The 21,177-nt window shown below is 34.6% G+C and overlaps 1 protein-coding gene across 1 annotated transcript in view; it reads right to left on the minus strand.

Moving 5' to 3' along the window:
• Positions 1-21,177, minus strand: part of GPR137C (G protein-coupled receptor 137C) — a 61,871-nt gene that overhangs the window by 24,597 nt on the left and 16,097 nt on the right. The window contains exon 2 of the mRNA XM_039240472.1: positions 152-195. Coding sequence (XP_039096403.1) covers positions 152-195 — 44 coding nt within the window. The remainder of the gene's footprint in view (positions 1-151; positions 196-21,177) is intronic.

Here is a 21,177-nt window from a genome sequence, read left to right on the forward strand (position 1 = left end):
GGAGAAATGCAGATTACTCAATTCACTTCCCATGTGCTAATCTAACCACAGGACTTCCTATAAAACACTACAGCATCCTCAACTACTATACCCTTCTACCTTGAGAAGTCTATTGTAAAAAAAATTAGATCTTGCTACTCACGAAACTTACTTGTGTTTGTCAAGTTCAGTGGCACATCTGACTTTACATATAACCTATAAAAAGAATATAGAAAGGATTTTGAAAACATGTGTAATATAATATTCCTAAATTTGTTTTGACTTTGTGTTTCAACACGGTAAACTACAAATAATAATAATATGTTACAAATAATAATAGTTAAATAAACTCCAATGTTCACATTTGCACTACAATGAAGCAAAAACAAGCAGGTTTCCAAAGGCTTAAAACAATAATTTTCTTTGTCTCAAATTTGAGTTTCTACTTTAAATTTTTAAACAGAATGAATTCAGTTTAAATATTTATTGAACTTTTATTATGAGCCGGACATTGTGCTGGGTAGCTTGCCACCTTTTCTAAACTTCATTATATTACTTACATTTTGTCTTAAAATGGAACTACTTACTTAAATATGAATATGATTGAATATTCTTCAAAGGTTATTTTCCCCTAAGATGAAATGGAGTAGTAAAAGGAAACAGGGGACCAAAAATGAACACAAAGAGAATGAGCATATATCATACTTAGTAAACTTCCTTCTTTCACAAAGCCTTGCAAAGGGCAGGTAGGTTCTCAAATAGTTGTTGAATAAAATTAAGTAGGTATGTAAGTAGAATTTGAAATTAACATGGTAAATTCTGAGAGCATCGTGTGGAAGGTCTTAATTTCTCACTGGTGAATTTGGATTTTATTTAGATAATGGAAAGATACTGAAGTTTTTTATGTAGATACTCCAAAATATGAAATTTCATTAATATGGTATCAATGCACAGACTACTGAGGAATTACGGACTTGAAGTAGAAAGACTAGTTATAAGACTATTGAAATAGGGTATGAACTCTGGGGGCATGGGAAGAAAGGCAAGTATAAAGCATTATAAAGAAAAATAGTGTATGCGTTTGATAACTTACTAATTCCATTCAAGCAATTATTGAGCACATATTTTGAAAGATGCTGTGGATTAATAAACATAGTAACTGTTTCTGCTCTCAGAGAACTCAGCGTATTGAAGAAACAGATAAGCCATTTATTTTAACACATTGTGATATCCATGCAAAAGATAGATCCTCTTACATCTTTTGCATGGAAGGGAGAAGTACTAATTTAGTTCAAGAATTGGTAAGAGGTGAGGAGAAAGGGGAAAGACTGCATAGAGTCAGGGAGGACTTCTCAAAGAAAGTCACATTTGAGCCAGAGCCAAGTTATGAAGGGCAAATGAGTGTTAGGCAAATGCTCAGGCAAAGATAGCATCTACTATATCCCATGCATCTACTCATATCCATTGTATTTTGGTTAAACAGAAGGTAGATGTGTGACATAGGAGTCCAAAGCATACTACTTAAGTCATTCTCAGATGTATCCATTTTCTCTGTCTCCACTACTAAGGTGCATATTACAACAGCTTTTTAATTGGTCTCTCTGCTTCTATGCTTTACTCTTATCTTTAGAAGGTAAATGTTCATTTTACTACATTTCCTTTCTCAGCTGTCTAGATATAATTTTAATTGTTTTTATAAATATATATAACACAAAACTCACCATTTTTAAGTGTACAGTTCAATTTCATTAAGTACATTCACATTGGTGTGCATACCATCACCTTCATCCATCTCCAGAACTTATTCACCCTCTCAAACTAAACTTCTGTATTCATTAAGCAACAACTCCTCATTCCTCCCTCCTCCGATACCTGGCAACCGCCATTCTATTTTCTGTCTCTGTGAATTTGACTGCTCTAGTAACCTCATATAAGGGGAGTAGTACATTTGTTCTTTTGTACTTGGCTTATATCACATAGCATAATGTCTTCCAGGTTTGTCCACATTGTAAAGTGTGTCACAATTTCCTTCTCCTTTAAGGCTAAGATTCCATGGTATGTATATACCACATTTTGTTTATCCATTCATCCACCAATGGACACTTGAGTATCTTCCACCTTTTCCATATTGTGAATTGTGCTGCTATAAATAATATGTTCTATATATGAACATGTTTTTTAAAAAATTTTTAATGTTTATTTATTTTTGAGAGAGACAGACAGACAGAGCATGCACAAGGAAGGGACACAGAGAAAGGGAGAATGGAATCTGAAGCAGGCTCCAGTGTCCGAGCTGTCAGCACAAAGCCTGATGTGGGGCTCTAACTCATGAACTGTGACATCATTACCTGAGCAGAAGTTAGATGCTTAACCAACTGAACCACCCAGGTACCCCTATATGAACATGTATTAATATGATTTTACAGAATCATCTGACAGTAAATTGCATATGTGATGCCCTTTAACCATGTGTACTTCAATGTATACTTCCTTAAAAAATATAGTTCTCTTATGTAATGACAATATAATTACAAAAATTATAAAACTGAATATTGATACAATAGTATCTAATTTTCAGGCCTTATTCAGATTTTGCCATTTGTTTCAATAATGCCTCTTATGGAAAAAAATGTCCAGGATTATGCACAAATCTGTGCATCTAATCTTTAATTTTCTATTTTTTCTTTTATCTTTTCAGCGATTTTATAGTATGATTTTCTGTTTGGGTTTATCTGTTTCTTTGTAAGTAGATTCAGGATATGCATTTTGGTAGGAATACCACAGAAGCGATGGTGCTGTGTTCTTCTCAGTGAATTACATGAGGAGGCTCAAGATGTTGATTTGTCCCATTACTATGATACTCATTTTGAGCAATTAGTTAAGGTGTTATCTATCAGGTTTCTTCACTAAGTTACCATTTTTCTCATTGTCATGAGTACAATGTGGAGAGATATTTATAGACTATGTAAATATCTTTTGTTCTTCAAACTTTCACCCACTAGTTTTGTTTGGCACCTATTGACTGAATAAATTATTACTATAATGGAACAATTCCATTTAAAAAAGTAAATCTGATCATACTATTCCAGGACAAAGCCCACACTCCTCTGACACAACAGGTCTTTCATCATCTCACCTCACCTTCCCATCATTGCATCCTTTTATTCCCTCTTCAATCTTATGGTCTGGTCACTATGGATTATTTACAGTTCTTCAAATAGGGGATTTCATTTCATATTTCTGTGCCTTCATATGTCTTTTTAGTTTACCTGAAATAAGCTTTCTTGGTATATCACAAATTCCAACTCATCCTCCAAGATTTTACTTGAGAGTCATCTTTTATATTGTCACCTTAAGTGCCTTAGGAAGAGAGAAACCAGTTTGTATCCTTGCCTTACTAATCATCCTTTATGGTATTTATTTACATTTTTATTTCCCTCTTAAGACAGACCATTATTTACTCATATTTATAGCCCTAGTGCCTAGCATAATGCTTGGTTCATAGTAGGCTTTCAGAAAATAATGGAATAAATAAATAGTGAATTTATGTCAAATCAAGTATTTTGGCATGTTGTTATAATGTGGGTGAGTATGTGAAATGCAGCACAAGTTGAAATTGGAGGGATAAGCAGTTGCCCAATCATGGAGGCTTTGTGTAAAAATTCTAAAGAATTATCTTTAACTCCCACAAACTCTGTAATATGATTTTATGTTTGAGTGATTTCTTAGGTGAAGTGTAGAAAATGGATTAGAATGGTGTAAAGGACTCTAGTTAAAATACTGTTGAACTCGAATGAGTCTACTCAAGCACATTCTCAGGTTGTGAATCTAAAGACCTGAATGTGAGACCTGAAAACATAAAAATCCTAGAAGAGAGCATAGGCAGTAATTTCTCTGATATTGGTGATAGCAACATTTTTCTAGATATGCTTCCTGAGGTAAGGGAAACAAAAGTAAAAATAAACTATTGGGACCACATCAAAATAAAAGGCTTCTGCACAGCAAAGGAAACCATCAACAAAACAAAAAAGACAATCTACTGCATAGAAAAAGATATTTGCAAATGAAATATCTGATAAGGGGTTAAGATCCAAAATATGTGAAGAGCTTATGCAACTCAACACCAAAGAAACCCCCAAATAATCTAATTAAAAATGGGCAGAAGACATGAACAGACATTTCTCCAAAGACCTACAGATGGTCAACATACACGTGAAAATATGCCCCAAATCACTAATCATCAGAGAAATGCAAATCAAAACCACAATGAGCTATTACTTCATACTAGTCAGAATGGCTAAAAGTAAAAAAAAAAAAAAAAAGAAAAAAGAAAAAAGTGTTGGTGTGGAAAAAAAGTAACCCTTTGTGCACTGTTGGTGGGAATGCAAACTAGGGCAGCTGCTGTGGAAAACAGTATGAAGTTCTTCCAAGAACTGGAAGTAGAATAACCATATGATTCAGTAATTTTTTACTCAGTATTTACCCAAAGAATATGAAAATACTAATACAACAAGATATCTACTGACATATAATTTATAATAGCCAAGACATGGAAGCAGCCCAGGTGCTCATTGATAGATGAATGGATAAAGAAGATATGGTACATATATACAATGGACTATTACTCAGCCATAAAAAACAATGAAATTTTGTCATTTGCAACAACAGGGATAGAAGGAAATAAGTGAAAAAATCAGTCAGAGAAAGACAAATACCATATGATTTCCCTCATACGTGGAATTTAAGAAACAAAACAAATGAACAAAGAAAAAAGAGACAAAACAAGATTCTTAGAGAAAATATAGAGAACAAATTGGTGACTGGGGGGATGGGTAAAATAGATAGAGAATTAAACGTACACTTATTGTGAAGAACACTGAGTACTGTACAGATTGTTTAATCACTATATTGTACACCTGAAACCAATGTAACTCTGTGCATTAATTATACTAGAAAAAAAAAGAATGTTATATGAACAAAATTATACAGTATGTAACCTTTTGGAACTGGATTTTTCACACACCATAATTCTTTGGAAATGAATGTAGATTGTTGTGTGTAGAAATAAATTTGTTCTTAAAAAATAATAAAGAAGTGAGAGAATGATGGTCCCACTGACAACAATTTTTAAAAAGTCAGGTTGTGGAATTGATTCTTAGTTTTAAAATTTATCACAGGCAGACATATTGAGAAGACAGATGAGTCTACGGCCATACCACCCTGAACACGCCTGATCTTGTCTCATCTCAGAAGCTAAGCAGGGTCAGGCCTGGTTAGTACTTGAATGGGAGAACACAGGTGAGTTTTGGAATATAGGAAGGAAATTATGGCCACCTCCAGAGGTAACAACTGAAACTCAGACTAGAAGACATTTGAGGGAGCAGTGTAGAATAGGAAGACAACTTGTGATATGTTCACACTTAGCAGAATGAAAACAAAGAGGGAAGAAAAGAGAGATGGGCAAAGGAGACAGATCTAAGAATCAAACTAGTCACAGAGAATAGTAGAGTAGTTTAGAGGTAACAGGAAGCAAGGATAGCCCTTGTTAAAGTCTGCAGAAAGTCAAGAATGACTAAGAAAAGGCCATTTGGTTGGGTTACCAGTATCTCATTGGTACCTTGAAGATAATAGTTTTCAGTGGAATAATAGAACAAATGTACACGTAGTTAATAGAGGGTACGACAACAAAGACAGTGAGTATAGACTCTATGAGACATATTTGAAGATAAGAGAAACCTGGGAAAATCTGTGTTGAGAGACATTTTTAAATGAATACTGCATATTTCTGCATGGTCTAGGTCTTCTGAACAAAGGGCTTTGTATAGCAAACAACCTTGAAAACTAGAGATAATGTCTACCTTAAGTCCAGAGGGAAGATCTGTTTTCCGACTAATAGAATAAAGATGGAGAACATCTCCCTCTGTGGGGACATTCAGGGAGTGGTAAAGTCTCCCTATCCTTCATGGCTTACATTCTGGAGTAAAGATAAGGTCTGACTGTCTGTCTTTTGTCCTTATTTCAGGGTTCTTCTCCTGTAATACACCCTGCTGCAGGCAGAGGTAACATCTGGCCCTCACTCTGTTAACCTTATGGAAACTGGGGCTAGGGACCTGATGGAAGACATTGCTTTCATTGTTGTTTTTTCAGTGAGTAATAAATGGTCTTTTTTCTGACCCCATGGGTCTTGTGTTTTCTGTTAGTATATATATATACAATGGTGGCAAATTAATCTGTTAGCTTGCAAGTAAGGTAAAATCTCAGATCTTTCATTGTTTCTGATTTAATAATCTGCTGGCCAGAAATAGAGAAGGTGAAATGATAAATGGGGAGCAGGAGAGAGGAAGAGAGAGTTCAATTGTTAAAGGAGGCTCTAGAAGGAGATTAACCTTGAAAATCAGGAAAATATATACTTTGAGTCAAGAGGTTAGAAAAAAGTAGTTGAAGGAAAACCTGGAGGACTGCACAGAAAATTTAAAATAATCGATAAACCAGCTGTTAAAATAAGGAATTTGGATGTAGCTATAGCATGGATACAAACATTTTGATATAGAGAAGATGGATGAGAGAATTGGGCAGATGGATTCTATTTTTTTCTAGTAAAGTAGGAGGCAAGGTCATATACTGGGAAGGGATGTTAGATTTAAGCACTGGTAATATGGAAAACATTTGGAACACATGAATAGAAGGGTTATAAAGGAATGTATTGAGAAGCAGAGAGGTCCAACTAAAGTCAAGCAGTTGTCAGTGGATACAGTTTGCAAGATTTCCTAATTTTAAAATTGAAAAAATCTAATAGAAGAAAATGGATGCCATTATAAAAAGTTCAAATAACTAGGATGCATTTTTCATGTAATCATTTAAAACCATAACATGCAAAACTATTAGAGAGAAAGAAAAAGTGGGTGAGTAAATTGTATTGGCACAGCAAAAAGTCAAGGAAGGGGAATACTAGATTGATCATATGTTCCAAGTACAAAGGACATCACAAGGTAGCTAGTGGAGTAGGGAAAACAGAAGTAGTAAAGTGATTAAAAGTTGGGATGAGGTTGAGAAACAGAAAAAAGGATGATTTCAAGATGTATAAGGGAAAAGAGAGAGAAGACACTGATTAGAAAAATTGCTTCATTTTCAATGACCCAAGGTGTGGGCTTGCTTTTGGGTGGCTAAAATAGAAAGGGAGGATTTTAGAGCTCTGAGAAGCCACTGATTAGAGACTCAATGGATGGATTATCAATATGGTCTTTGAAAAAGATCTACATAACAGCAGATCAGGGCAGAAGAAAGAAAGTGCTGATTCATGCAGGAAAGTGGAAGTTATTATTATAGCCAATGATGACCTAATCAGATGGCATGGATTTCAGAAATGATGATGGTATAATATCAGTAAGTAGTATTGGGAAACATAAAATAGGCTGATTGTTCTTCCCACAAATTAAGATGGGAGGGGGTTTATAAGGCACAGAGTGTCATCTGGAGAAAGTTAGATTTCAGTGAAGGTATTTAAGTTTCAAATGAAGAAGCGAATGGGGATAAGGTGGGAAGTATAAAAAGGTTACATGTCATGTACAGGGATAAAAAATGGATGGGAAGGAGTTGAGAAGAATAAGGAAAAAATTAAAGGTCAGCTATCAGCCCAGATTTGCAGAATACATTACAATGCATCATAAATACAACCAGGGGCTTAAATCATATTTGGAGTATAATAAGGTTAAAAACAAGGATTTGATATTAGTAGAATATAGAATATATACTTAATAGAATATAGCTAACAGGACATGATCCTGAATAAAACAAAAGTCAGTAATACAAAAAATGTCAAGGAATTATATATTACTTGTTAAGACAGTGAAGGGTAGTTCATGAAACATAATAAACAGGTACTTCATATAAATTATTTTGAAGTTTACAATGGTAAATAACATACATCTAAATGACTTGTTGATGTCAATGTATGTCAGAGGGGCCATATCTTTGCAGGTCTTTCTTAATACCAGAAAACTGAATAAATGAGCCATTTACAGAAGGATATTGTGCTTTATTATGAAAGTATTAAGAATTCTATGGGTTGATGGATAGTTTTCATTATATAACCCATCTTTATCCCACAAAGTAGTAGCCCCTTATTTAGAAGATATTGATTTAGAAATTTTGAATTAATGAATATTTAAAATACTGTTATCATTTAGCACACTTTATTTTTTTAAAAAATTTCAACCTATTTCTAAGTGACCTGAAACGATTTTTCCATTTTAGATGTCAACTTCCATATTTTGTCTCCCTATTGAACTCTTCAAATAAAGGGATGAAAGATCAGAGTACAACAGATATATTTTACTTGTGAATGTTATCTAATGTAAGTTTAATTAATACATGTGTCCCAAGATTTGAGAAAGAGTTACACTGCAGCTCTATATTACTTATTGTTTTCTGTTGCAGGTAGACCTATGTTGCATGTAGATGTTAGGGACTGAAATACTTATAGCCTGGATGCATTTTATAGAATTTCTTTTGTTTCAAGTTGATTTTTCCACTTTTGTTGATTTCACATAGAAACTTAAATGGAATTTTCACTGGAATTTTCAAGTGGAAACTTTATTGGAAAATTTGGCATTGATGCAATTGATTTCACAGACAGTTATCCACAGTTTCCATCTCAATTGTTTAAGTTTCCATGAAGAGTAGTGCACCATTTTCAAGCCTACCATTGCTACTGCTTGCATATAAAAAAATGAGGCTTTGCCTACTTTAGCTGTAAATTGAATAGCCAGACATTTTTTAGATATTCTCTCTCAATGCCTATATTTCATTTTTAAGAACTCTCTCTCTCTTTTTGTTTTTAACCTTCAAAGCATGTTTTTCTTTACAGTAGCCTATTCTTTCTGGGATACATAGTATACAATACATTCTTGTCTCTCTCTCAGGACACTAAACCTTTTTTTTTTTTTTTTAATTTAACTTTCTTCTTTCAGGCAGACAAATGAGGAGACAGAGAAATTTAACCCAAATGAAAGAACAGGACAGTGACATAGCAAGAGATCTAAGTGAAACAGATATAAGTAACGTGCCTGATAGAGGATTCAAAGCAATGATCATAAGCATACTCAATGAACAGGAGAAAAGAGTGGAAGATATAAGTGAGACACTTAACACATAGATAAGGAACAACATAGCAAAAATAAATTACTCAATAAACAAAATGAGAAACACGCTTGACAGAATGAACAGCAGGATGGAGGAATTAGAGGAATGAATTAATGATTTAGAAGACAGAGCATTGCAAAGTAATCAAGCTGAACAAAAGAGAGAAAAGAGGCAAATTTAGAATAGACATGGGGAACTCAGTGACTTCATCAAATGTAATATTTGTATTATAGGAGTCCTAGAAGAAGAGCGAGAAAAGGGTGCAGAAAATTCATTTGAAGAAATAATAGCTAAAAAACCTCTGTAATCTGGAGAAGGAAACATATCCAGATCCAGGAGGCACAGAGAATTCCCATCAAAATCAACAAAAGGAGATCCACACCAAAACATATTGTAATTAAACTGGTAAAAGACAGTAATAAGGAAAAAATTCTTTTTTAAAAAATGTTTTATTTATTTCTGAGAAAGAGAAGCAGTGTGAGCAGGAGGGGAGGGTCAGAGAGAGAGGGAGACACAGAATCTGAAATAGGCTCCAGGCTCTGAGCTAGCTGTCAGCACAGAGCCCAACGCGGGGCTTGAGCCCACGAACCGTGAGATCATGACCTGAGCCGAAGTCTGTCACTTAACCGACTGAGCCACCCAGGTGCCCCTAAGGAAAAAATTCTAAAAGCAACAAGACAAAAGAAGACAGTAACTTACAAGGGAGGGGATTTTTCAGCAGAAACTTTCCAAGCCAGATGGGAGTGGCATGATATGTACAAGGTGCTGAATGGGAAAAATCTGCAGCCAAGAACACTATCCAGTAAGGCTACCAGAGGTAAAGAGTTTTCTAGATAAACAAAAACTAAAGGAGTTCATGACCACTAAACCAGCTCTACAAGAAATATTGAAGGGGACTCTGAGTGGAAAGGAGAGGCCAAATGTGAATTATAAAGGTAGGAAACACAAAAGCAGTAAAAATGACTATTTCTGTAAAAAATTAGCCAAGGAAGTAACAAAATAAAAGAATATAACATAATATAATAAATATAACAAATATAATAAATATAATAAATATAATAAATATAATAAATATAATAAATATAATAAATATAATATAATATAATATAATATAATATAATATAATATATAACACCATATACCTAAAATGTGGGGAGGAAAGGAATAAGGAATGAGTTCAAACTTAAATGACCATTAACTTAATATAGATTGCTATATGCAGAAGAGTTTATATACAAACTCAATGGTAAACACATATCAAAACTCACTAATAAATATGCAAAGAATAAAGAGAAAGAAATCCAAATATATCACTAAAGAAAACCAGCAAACCATGAAAGAGAGAAAGACCAGAAAGGATCAGAGAAAATCTTCTGAAACAACCACGAAACAAGAAATAAAACAGCAATAAATGCATATCTATTGATAATTACTTTGTATATAAATGCTCCAATCAAGATACAGGATGTAGTGTGACATATTCATTCATTACAGAATGAATAAAAAAAACAAAAACACAAGGTCCATCTACATGCTGCCTACAACAGACTCATTTTAGACCTAAAGACATCTACAGATTGAAAGTGAGGGCATCTGATTGGGATTCTTGATCTTGGGGTCATGAGTTCAATTCCCACTTTGGGCATAGAGCTTACCTTAAAAAATAAATAGGAAGTGAGTGGATGGAGAAACATCTAACACGCGAATGGAGGTCAAAAGAAAGTCAGAATAGTAACACTTATATCGGACAAATTAGACTTTAAAACAAAGACTGTAACAAGAGAGAAAGAAGGACACTAAATAATAATAAAGACAACAATCCAACAAGAAGATATGGCAATTATAAATATTTATGCACGCAACATAGAAACACCCAACCAAATACATAAAACAGTTAATAACAAACATAAAGGAACTAATTGATCATAATACAATTATAGGGGGCGCCTGGGTGGCTTAGTCGGTTAAGCGTCCAACTTTTGCTAAGGTCATTATCTCGCGGTTCTCGGGTTCGAGCCCCACGTTGGGCTCTGTGCTGACTGCCAGCTCAGAGCCTGGAGCCTGTTTCAGTCTGTGACTCCCTCTCTCTCTGACCCTCTTCTGCTCACGCTGTCTCTCTCTCTCCTAAGAAATAAAAAAAAAAATAATAATAATACAATTATAGTAGGGGACATTAACACCCCGCTCACATCAATGAACAGATGATCTAAACAGAAAATCAATAAGGAAACAATGACTTTAAATGACATTGGAACAGATGGATTTAAGAGATATATTCACAACATTTCATCCTAAAACTCCAGAGTACACATTCTTTACAAGTGCACATGGAACATTCTCCAGAATAAATCACATATAAGCTTACAAAACAAGCTTCAACAAATTGATGAAGATTGAATGATCTATCAAAAATATTCTAGGGGCACCTGGGTGGCTCAGTCAGTTAAGCATCCAACTTCAGCTCAGATCATGATCTCACGGTTTGTGAGTTTGACCCCTGCATTGGGCTCTGTGCTGAGAGCATGGAGCCTGCTTTGGATTCTGTGTCTCCTCCTCTTTCTCCCCCTCCCCTGCCTGCACTCTGTCTCTCGAAAATAAATAAACATTTAAAAAAATTTTAAAAAAGATTCTATGCATCTTTTCTGACCATAATGCTGTGAAACTATAAGTCAGCCACAAGAAAAAAATCTAAAATGAGTACAAATACACGGGGGCTAATAACAGGCTACTAATATATGAATAGGTCAACCCAAGAAATAAGAGAAGAAATTTTAAAAGTACATGGACACAAATAAAAATAAAAACACAATGGTCCAGAACCTTTGGGATGCAGCTAAAGTGGTTCTGAGAAAGTTATAACAATATAGGCCTACCTCAAGAAGTAAGAAAAAACCCAAACAAAAAACTTAACCTTACACTTAAAGGAGTTAGAAAAAGAACAACAAACATAACCTAAAACTAGCAGAAGGAAGGAAGTAATAAAGATCAGTGCAGAAAATAAATGATATAGAAATTTAAAAAACGATAGAGCAGGGGCACCTGGGTGGCTTAGTCAGTTAAGCGTCCGACTTTTGCTTAGGTCATGATCTCATGGTTCGTGGGTTCGAGCCCCACGTCGGGCTCTGTGCTGACTGCCAGCTCAGAGCCTGGAGACTGTTTCAGAATATGACTCCCTCTCTCTCTGACCCTCCCCTGCTCACGCTCTCTCTCTCTCTCCTAGAAATAAATAAAACATTAAAAAAAAAACAACAACAATAGAGCAGATCAATGAAACCAGGTACTGGTTTTCTGAAAAAAAATTTTTTTTAAATTAATAAACCTCTAGCCAGACTTATCAAGGAAAAAAAGAGAAAGGACTAAAATAAATAAGATCACAAATGAGAGAGGAGAAATAACAACCAACACCAAGAATTATAAACAATTATATGAGAATATTATGAAAATCTATATGCCAATAAATTGGACACCTAGAAGAAATGGATAAATTCATAGAAACATAAACTACCAAAACTGAAACAGGAAAAAACAGAAAATTTGAAGAGACAGGTAATCAACAAAAGAAACTGAATCTATTAAAAAACAAAAAAACTCCCAACAAACAAAAGTGCAGGACCAGATGGCTTCACAGGGGAATTCTACCAAACATTTAAAGAAGAGCTACTACCTATTCTTCTCAAACTATTCCGAAAGCCAGAAAAGGCAGGGAAACTTTCAAATTCTTTCTATGAAGTCAGCAATACACTGATACCAAAAATAGATAAAGACACCACAATAAAAGAGAACTACAGGTCAATATTCCTGATGAACTTAGATGCAAAAATCCTCAATAAAATGCTAGCCAACTGAATCCAACAATACATTAGAGAAATCATTCACCATGATCAAGTGCGATTTATTCCTGGGTTGCAAGAGTAGTTCAATATCGTGAATCAATCAACATGATACATCACGTCAATAAGAGAAAGGATGAGAATCAAATAATCATTTCAATAGACATATGAAAAGCATTTAACAAAGTACAACATTCATTCATGATAAAAACCATCAACAAATTAGGTTTAGAGGGAACATACCTCAACATAATAAAGGCCATATATGGAAACCTCACAGCTAATATCACCCTTAATGGGGAAAAACTGAGAGCTTTTCCCCTAAGGTCAGAAAAAAGACAAGGATGTTCACTCTCAATATTTTTATTCAACATAGTACTGGAAGTCCTACCCACATCAATCAGGCAAGAAAAAGAATTAAAAGTCATCCATATCGGTAAGGAAGAGTCAAACTTTCACTATTTGCAGATGACGTGATGCTCTATATAGAAATTCTGAAGACTCCACCAAAAAACTGCTAGAAGCAATAAATTGAGTAAAGTTACAGCATACAAAATCAATGTACAAAAATCTATTGCATTTCTATCCACCAATAATTAAGCAGCATGGAGAGAAATTAATAAACAAGCCCATTTACAACTGGACCAAAAGGAAGAAAAAAAAAAAAGATACCTAGGAATAAATATAACCAACGAGGTGAAAAACCTGTACTCTGAAAACTGTAAAACACTGATTAAAGAAATTGAAAGAAATGGAACACAAAGAAATTAAAAGACATTTCATGCTCATGGATTGGAAGAACAAATATTATTAAAATGTCTATACTATTCAAAGCAATCTACACATTTAATGCAATTACTATTGAAATACCACCAGCATTTTTCACAGAGCTGAAACAAACAATCCTAAAATTTGTATGAAACCACAAAAGACCTTGAATAGCCAAAGAAATCTTGAAAAAAAAAGTAAAAGCAAAGCTGGAGGCATCACAATTCCAGACTTTAAGTAATACTACAAAGCTGTAGTAATCACAACAGTATGAAACAGGCACAAATAAAATAGATACATAGGTCAACAGAATAGAATAGAAAATCTGGAAACAAACCCACAACTTATGGTCAAATAATCTCAACAAAGTGGGAAAGAATATCCAATGGAAAAAAAACTGTCATTTCAACAAATACTATTGGGAAAACTGGTCAGCAACATGCAAAAGAAAGAAACTGGACCACTTTTTTATGCCACACACAAGAATAAATTCAAAATGAATTAAAGACCTAAACATGAGACCTAAAACCATAAAAATCATATAAGAGAACACAGGCAGTAACTTCTTTGACATCATCTGAAGCAACATTTCTCTAGATATGTCTCCTGAGGCAAGGGAAAAATAAAAGCAGATATAAATTATTGGGATTACATCAAAATAAAAAGCTTCTGCACAGTGAAATCGACAGTCAATAAAACAAAAATGTAGCCTACAGAATGGGAGAAGATATTTGCAAATGACATATCTGATAAAGGACTAATACCCAAAATACATAAAGAACTTATACAATTCACTCCCCGTCCCAAATAAGCAATCCAATTAAAAAATAGGCAGAAGACATGAACAGACATTTCTCCAAAGAAGACATACAGAGGACCAGCATACACATGAAAAGATGCTCATCATTAGGAAAGTGCAATTCGCAACCACAATATCACCTTACACCTGTCAGAATGGCTAAAAGCAACAACAAAAGAAATGACAAGTGCTGGTGAGGATGTGGAGAAAAAGAAAAACTTGTGCACTGTTGGTGGGAATGCAAACTGGTGCAGCCATGTGGAAAACAGTATGGAGTTTCCTCAAAAAGTTAAAAATAGAACTACACTAAATCTAGTAATTGCATGACTGGTATTTACCAAATAATACAAAAATACTGATTTGTAAAGATACATGCACCCCACATTCACTGCAGCATTATTTATGAGAGCCAAACTAGGAAAGCAGCCTGAATGTCTATCAATTAGTTAATGGATAAAGAAGATATGGTATATATATATATACACACACACAATGGAATATTATCAAGCTACAAAAAAGAATGAAATCTTGCCATTTGCAGTGATATGGATGGAGCTAGAGAGTATAATGCTAAACAAAATAAGTCAGTCAGAGAAAGACAAATACCATATGATTTCCCTAATATGTGGAATTTAAGAAAAAAAAAGAGCAAATGGAGAGAGAGAGAGAGAAATCAAGAAATGGATTTATAGAGAACAGACTAATAGTTACCAGAGGGGAGGTAGAAGGGGGGATGGGTTCAATAGGTGATGAGGATTATAGAGTGCACTTGTCATGATTAGCACCCAGTGATATATGGAATTCTTGAAATGCTATATTGTACACCTGAAACTAATATAACACTTTGTGTTAACTAATTGAAATTAAAATAAAAACTTTATTTTTTAAATGTTTATTTATTTATTTTGAGAGAGAGAGAGCACTAGCAGGAGAGGGGCAGAGAAAGTGGGGGAGAGAGAATCCCAAGCAGGCTCCACACTCTCAGTGTGGGGCTTGATCCCACAATCTTGGGATCATGACCTGAGCTGACATCAAGAGACAGATGCTCAACAGACTGAGTCACCCAAGTGTCCCTAAAATAAAAACTTTAAAACAAGGTTTTTCTCTCTACTTCATCTGTTTTCAAGTTGTTTAAAAATGATGTTATACAATCAAGTTGGGGAATTTTGATTTATAATCAAATTTCCAGGTTAATACTGAACATACATATCTAATTTTGTTGTCAACTGAAACTACACTAAAACAATAGTAAAGGAATTTTCTTAAAAGGCATAAATCCCGGGGCATCTGGTTTGCTCAATCGGTTAAGCATCCGACTTTGGCTCAAGTCATGAGCTCATGGTTCAGGAGTTTGAGCCCCACAGGCTCTGCACTGACAGCATGGAACCTGCTTCAGATTCTCTCTCTTTCTTTCTCTCTGTCCCTCCCCTGCTCGCTCTCTCTCAAAAATAAATAAATAAACATAAGAAAAAGGCATTAACCCCCAAGTGTGAGTAGAATGGGAAAGGATACAAAAACAAAATTGAGAAGCTAGAAAGCAGATGGATTGTGTATAGAAAAGTTAACATAGCATGCTTGAGGCTGTTAATTTAGAAAAGTCTACTTGTAAGGTTGCTCCTTGGCTGGTATTTGGAAACTTGAATTTCAGGAGGATTCCCTTCATTCCCTACATGATAAGGGTGTTTCATTGCACCTAAACTGTTTGTGCAAACAAAATGATATACTCAACATCTGCTTTCCTCCTGGAAGTCTAAAGTTTTGGTATGTCTTTGGCAGAGAGCTTACCTGTTTCAATCTCAATAAAATACTTTGGCACTGAATTTCTAATAAGCTTCCTTGGTAAGTAACATTTCATATGTGTGGTCACATCTCATTACAGAAGGTACGAAGTATATCCTGGGATTTCTTCGGAAGAGGACTCTTGGAAGCTTGTGCCTGGTTTCCTCTGGACCTTACTCCATGTGTCTTTTCCCTTTGCTGATGTTACTCTGTCCTTTCACTGTAATAAACTAAAACCATGAGTATAATAACTGTGAGTCCTTCTAGCAAATAATCAAGGCTGAGGGTAGTCTTGGAAATTCCCAACACAATGTGTGATTATCCACCAAAGATGAATCCCAAGGCAGTACTGAAGAGGGTTGAGGACTAACCTACTATACATTTTAGAATCTTCAAAAGAACCAAGAAAACCAAATACCACTGAAACTGAGATGTGGAGGTGGCTAAAACAGGGATAGATAAAAGCTACTTAAGAGACGTTAAATGCTTAAATCTCTTTACTACTCCATCCCCTGGGCAAATGCCCCTTATCCATCCTGACAAATATCTGGGTGCTCACTTTCTGGAGAGACTACTCTGGCCTGGAGTATGAAAGTTAGGTGGCAGTCACAGTTGATAGTTTGGCATCATGCTAAAAACAGAGAGTTTAATGATGAATACCAAGTATAGGGATTCTCCCATCCCTTACCTTCTTCCCCAATTAAGGTCTCAAAATGCTGTAAACTAGACCTCTATTCTCTAAAGGATTCGAATATTTTTTCACCATGAAGCATCTGATCATCCTAAGAGAAAAGACCTAAATTTACCAGCATCAGTGGTTCCATAGCCAGTTGGCCAGCCAGATCACCCTACAATATGTACATGCCTCACCCACCTTTAGAGCTTCTATTCTGAATTATGAACAGACATCCAAGGATAACCAGATAGCCCAAAAGTTTTTAATGAAAGATAGAGATCAAAACAAACATAGGAAAAAGACAACTATACAGAAAGAAAAAAAACTAAACAAAAAATCCTATCATTAATAGAAAGGTAAGATATCACACTCATTTAAAAAAAAGATCATAGAAATTAAACATGTTGGTGGAAGTGAAAAATAGAAGGGGTGGAAGTTGAGGAAATTACCTCAAAAAAGCAGAGTGAAAAGATAGATGCAAAATAAGAGAGAAGGTAAGAAAAGAATCTGTCTTGGAGGTCCAACATCCAAATATTAAGAGTTCCAGAAAGAGAGAACAGAGGCAAAGGAGAGAAAATCATTGAAAAATGAAAGAATGTTTCCCTAAAAGATACATGTGACTAAATTGAAAGGGCCTGTTCAATGCCCATCAAAATGGATAGAAAGCAGATTCATATGAAGACACGTCATCTCAGAACACTAGAGTCAAAGGAAAATCGAATGGTTTTCAGGAAAGAAAAAACAAGTCACATATAAAGGATCAAGAATCAGAATGGCTTTCAAACTTCAATAACAACACTAGAAGTGGAGTAATACTTTAAAAATCCTCAGGGAAAATTATCTCTAAACTAGAATTCTATAGCTGCCTAAACTATCAATCAAATATGACAGTAGAATAAAAATATTTCAGACATGAAAAGCCTCAAAAAGTTGCTTATCAAGTACCCTTTCTCAAGGAGGTACTAATGGATTACTTCACTGAAACAAGATGTACAGTGAAGGATTAACTCAGCAGGCCTGAGTTGCCTAAACTCTGCACATTTCAAAGAAATATCTGGCTCTTCCCTGGCTCTTGGAAGATAATTTCAAAGTTCTGCATGTGTCTTTGTTTACCTGGAGCCTTGGGCCACAAAAAATAGTCTATGCTAATTATGTGATTTATGGTGGAACCCCAGAGCCCTGTGGTATCAACCTGATCTTTGAGGAGGCTGGAGATTAAGAAACAAAGGGCAGCCCCAAAGACACCCCATGTCTACATCATGGACCCCCAGTAAAAACTCTGGACACCATGTCTTAGACAAGCTTTCCTGGTTGCAATACTTCATAGATGCCACATATTGTTGCTAGGAGAATAAATGTTTTATGTAAGACCCTGCTGGGAGAGGACAACTTGAGCTTGTTCCTGGTCTCTTTTGGACTAAGAGAAAGCTTGGGGATTTAATTCAATAACTTAATTTTATAAATAACAAAGCTGAGTTTTAGAGATTTAAATGGATTGTCCAAGAACGCATAGGAAATCGAAAGAATTAAAATCCAGATGTCCTGACTCCTAATACAAGGCTCATATGAATCCTGAGGTTTGTTTTTTTTTTTGATATATTCACACATTCAGATCTTTGATGTTATAGAGTTCAAGCGAATTCCCTAATTTTTAAGGTGACAATTATTGCTTTATTAATAGTGGTATCATCTGATGTCACAGTAAATGCTTATTAGTTGTTCAAGATTTGAAGAATTCCCCAATTTTTAAGGTGACAAATACTGCTTTATTAATAGTGGTGTCACCTGTATGTCACAGCAAATGCTTATTGTTCAAGATTTGAAGAATTAACAGGAAAAATATATTTAGAAACCAAATTTAGTAAAATGTAATGACCTAAGGCAGTTTAACACCTTCATTTTGTGTTATTTTGCATACTATCAAGTACCTTTACCATAGCTTTTACTTAACCACAAGTATTTTTCTTAAAGCATAAATAAATTTTTCTAGGAATGAAGTATTAATTTTATGAGTGAGAAGAAAAATGTATGCTTTCATTGTTGAAAATCATGCTAAAACATAATAGATTACAATGGCCTGTTCATTAGCTTAGTATGGACAGCTTTTGAAGATAATTTAACATACATTACGTTAAGGAATACACATATTTTTTAAATTAAAAAACGTTTATCATTTATTTTGAGGTGGGGGGTAGGGGAACAGAGAACGAGGGACAGAGGATCCTAAGAGGGCTCTGCACTGACAGCAGAGAGCCCAATGTGGGGCTCAAACTCACAAACTGGGAGATCATGACCTGAGCCAAAGTCAGACATTCAACTGGCTGGGCCACCAGAATTTATTTCTGAACTGAGTCCCACTTGCAGTTTTAGACTCCTTAGGAAGCCGATTTAAATTGAATTTGTGCTGAAACTGTTTTATCCTTTAAAAAGGTTTTTCTAACACTAAATCCCCCATTGTATATTACTGATTTTTCATAAAGCCTTTCATGCTTTTTGAACCAGGAAGATAGCAGAATTGCTTTTTGTAAATATAGAGAAAGAGAGCCAGATTCATTGGAGAATATTGGTCTGACTGATAATGATGGAGCAAAAAATGTGCAGAATATATCAGAAGAGGCGTTAGAATATCCCAGGGAAGGAAGAAGCAGAACAAACACTGCTTCCTTACTTTTTATCCTGATTTCTTAAAAACAGTAACAGTTTGAACAAAGCAGTTTGAATACAACATAATTACATTAGCTTAAAAACCTTTTAATTCCATAGTATGATGGAGAAGTTCCCTAGAGTACACTGTATTACCTTAAATTCCACTAGCATTTGGATAAAGTACTATACAGTAACTGAAGAAAGAGCAAAAAAGTTTAAGAAAGTATTACTTAAGCATTTTTATCCTGAGAATGAAGCTGAAAAAAAATTCTAGTGTGACCAATATCTTAATGAAAAATGGCTGCTATAACTGAATTTTTGTTATAAGTTACAACATAAAGATTTAAAGTATCCAGCTACACCTTATCTTAGAAAGCAGATGATCCTAAATATTTAAGTATTTATGTCCTAAACAAACTAAACTTTGATTAGTTTTAATAGTATATGTGTATAATATATGTAACTTTTTAACATTGGCATTCAGAGATAGAATTCACAGTGTATTCACAACTCACAGAGCTCACAATTCACACTGTATTAAATCCCTAAACTAGGTCATAATGTAATAAGTTTTTCTTTTTTAAAAAAAATTTTAGTGCATTTATTTTATTTTTGAGAAAGAGAAAGAGACAGAATGCCGGTGGGAGAGGGGCAGAGAGAGAGGGAGACAGAGAATGCAAAGCAAGCTCTGAGCTGTCAGCACAGAGCTCTAACACAGGGCTCAAACCCACAAACCGTGAGACCATGACCTGAGCTGAAGTTCGATGCTTAACCAACTGAGCCATCCAAGTGCCCCTGAAGTTTTTCTTTTTTAAAACCCTCAAATTCTAGATTGCTTTATTAGTGTCAGTCTATTAGGATTAAAGGTGTCTTGGATATCATGAAGACTAGCCACTTTACAAATTAAACAAATGGCCTGGAAGAGTAGTGGTTTTGCAAATACCAATTAGCTGAATAAAACAGAATTTGGACTAGAATTCAGTTTAACAAACTTCCAGTTCAGGGCTACTAAAGTTATACTACTTTAAGCCTATGTCTTAACAAAGTTAAAATTAAAAGATAACAAAGACACTTAATTTATTAGTTTGTCTTTATTTAAAGCAAATTAGATGAAAAATTCCACTTTTGAGTTAGAGATTCTGATTTTATTTGTGGAGATAGAAACATTTCTTTTAAACTCCATCAATTTGCTCAACTATTTGAATCATTGCATTGATCACATAGATAACAGTATTGGATGCCTAAGTCCATGCAAAATTTCCTTCAAAATATATGTACAATGGTGGCTGACCTAAACAATATATAGTGTAGTGGAGGGAGGCTGACATTGATCGTATGTCATATGATATATGGTGCTTTATATTTGGTCAGACTTAGAACACCATTTCCCTTAAGTTAAGATGTACATTACTCAGAGTTCATTTAATGAGTATTAAATGTAATTCAATTTTGTTATATGGAAATTATAAAGACAAGATTGTATTGATTTGTTTTATCTCTTTAAGCAAGGTAACACAGAAGAAATAAAATGGGGAGGAGAAAATACATATTAGTTGTCC

The sequence above is a fragment of the Hyaena hyaena genome, unplaced genomic scaffold, assembly GCF_003009895.1.
Source record: "Hyaena hyaena isolate Hyena2069 unplaced genomic scaffold, ASM300989v1 scaffold_175, whole genome shotgun sequence".
NCBI classification, from domain to species: Eukaryota; Metazoa; Chordata; class Mammalia; order Carnivora; family Hyaenidae; genus Hyaena; species Hyaena hyaena.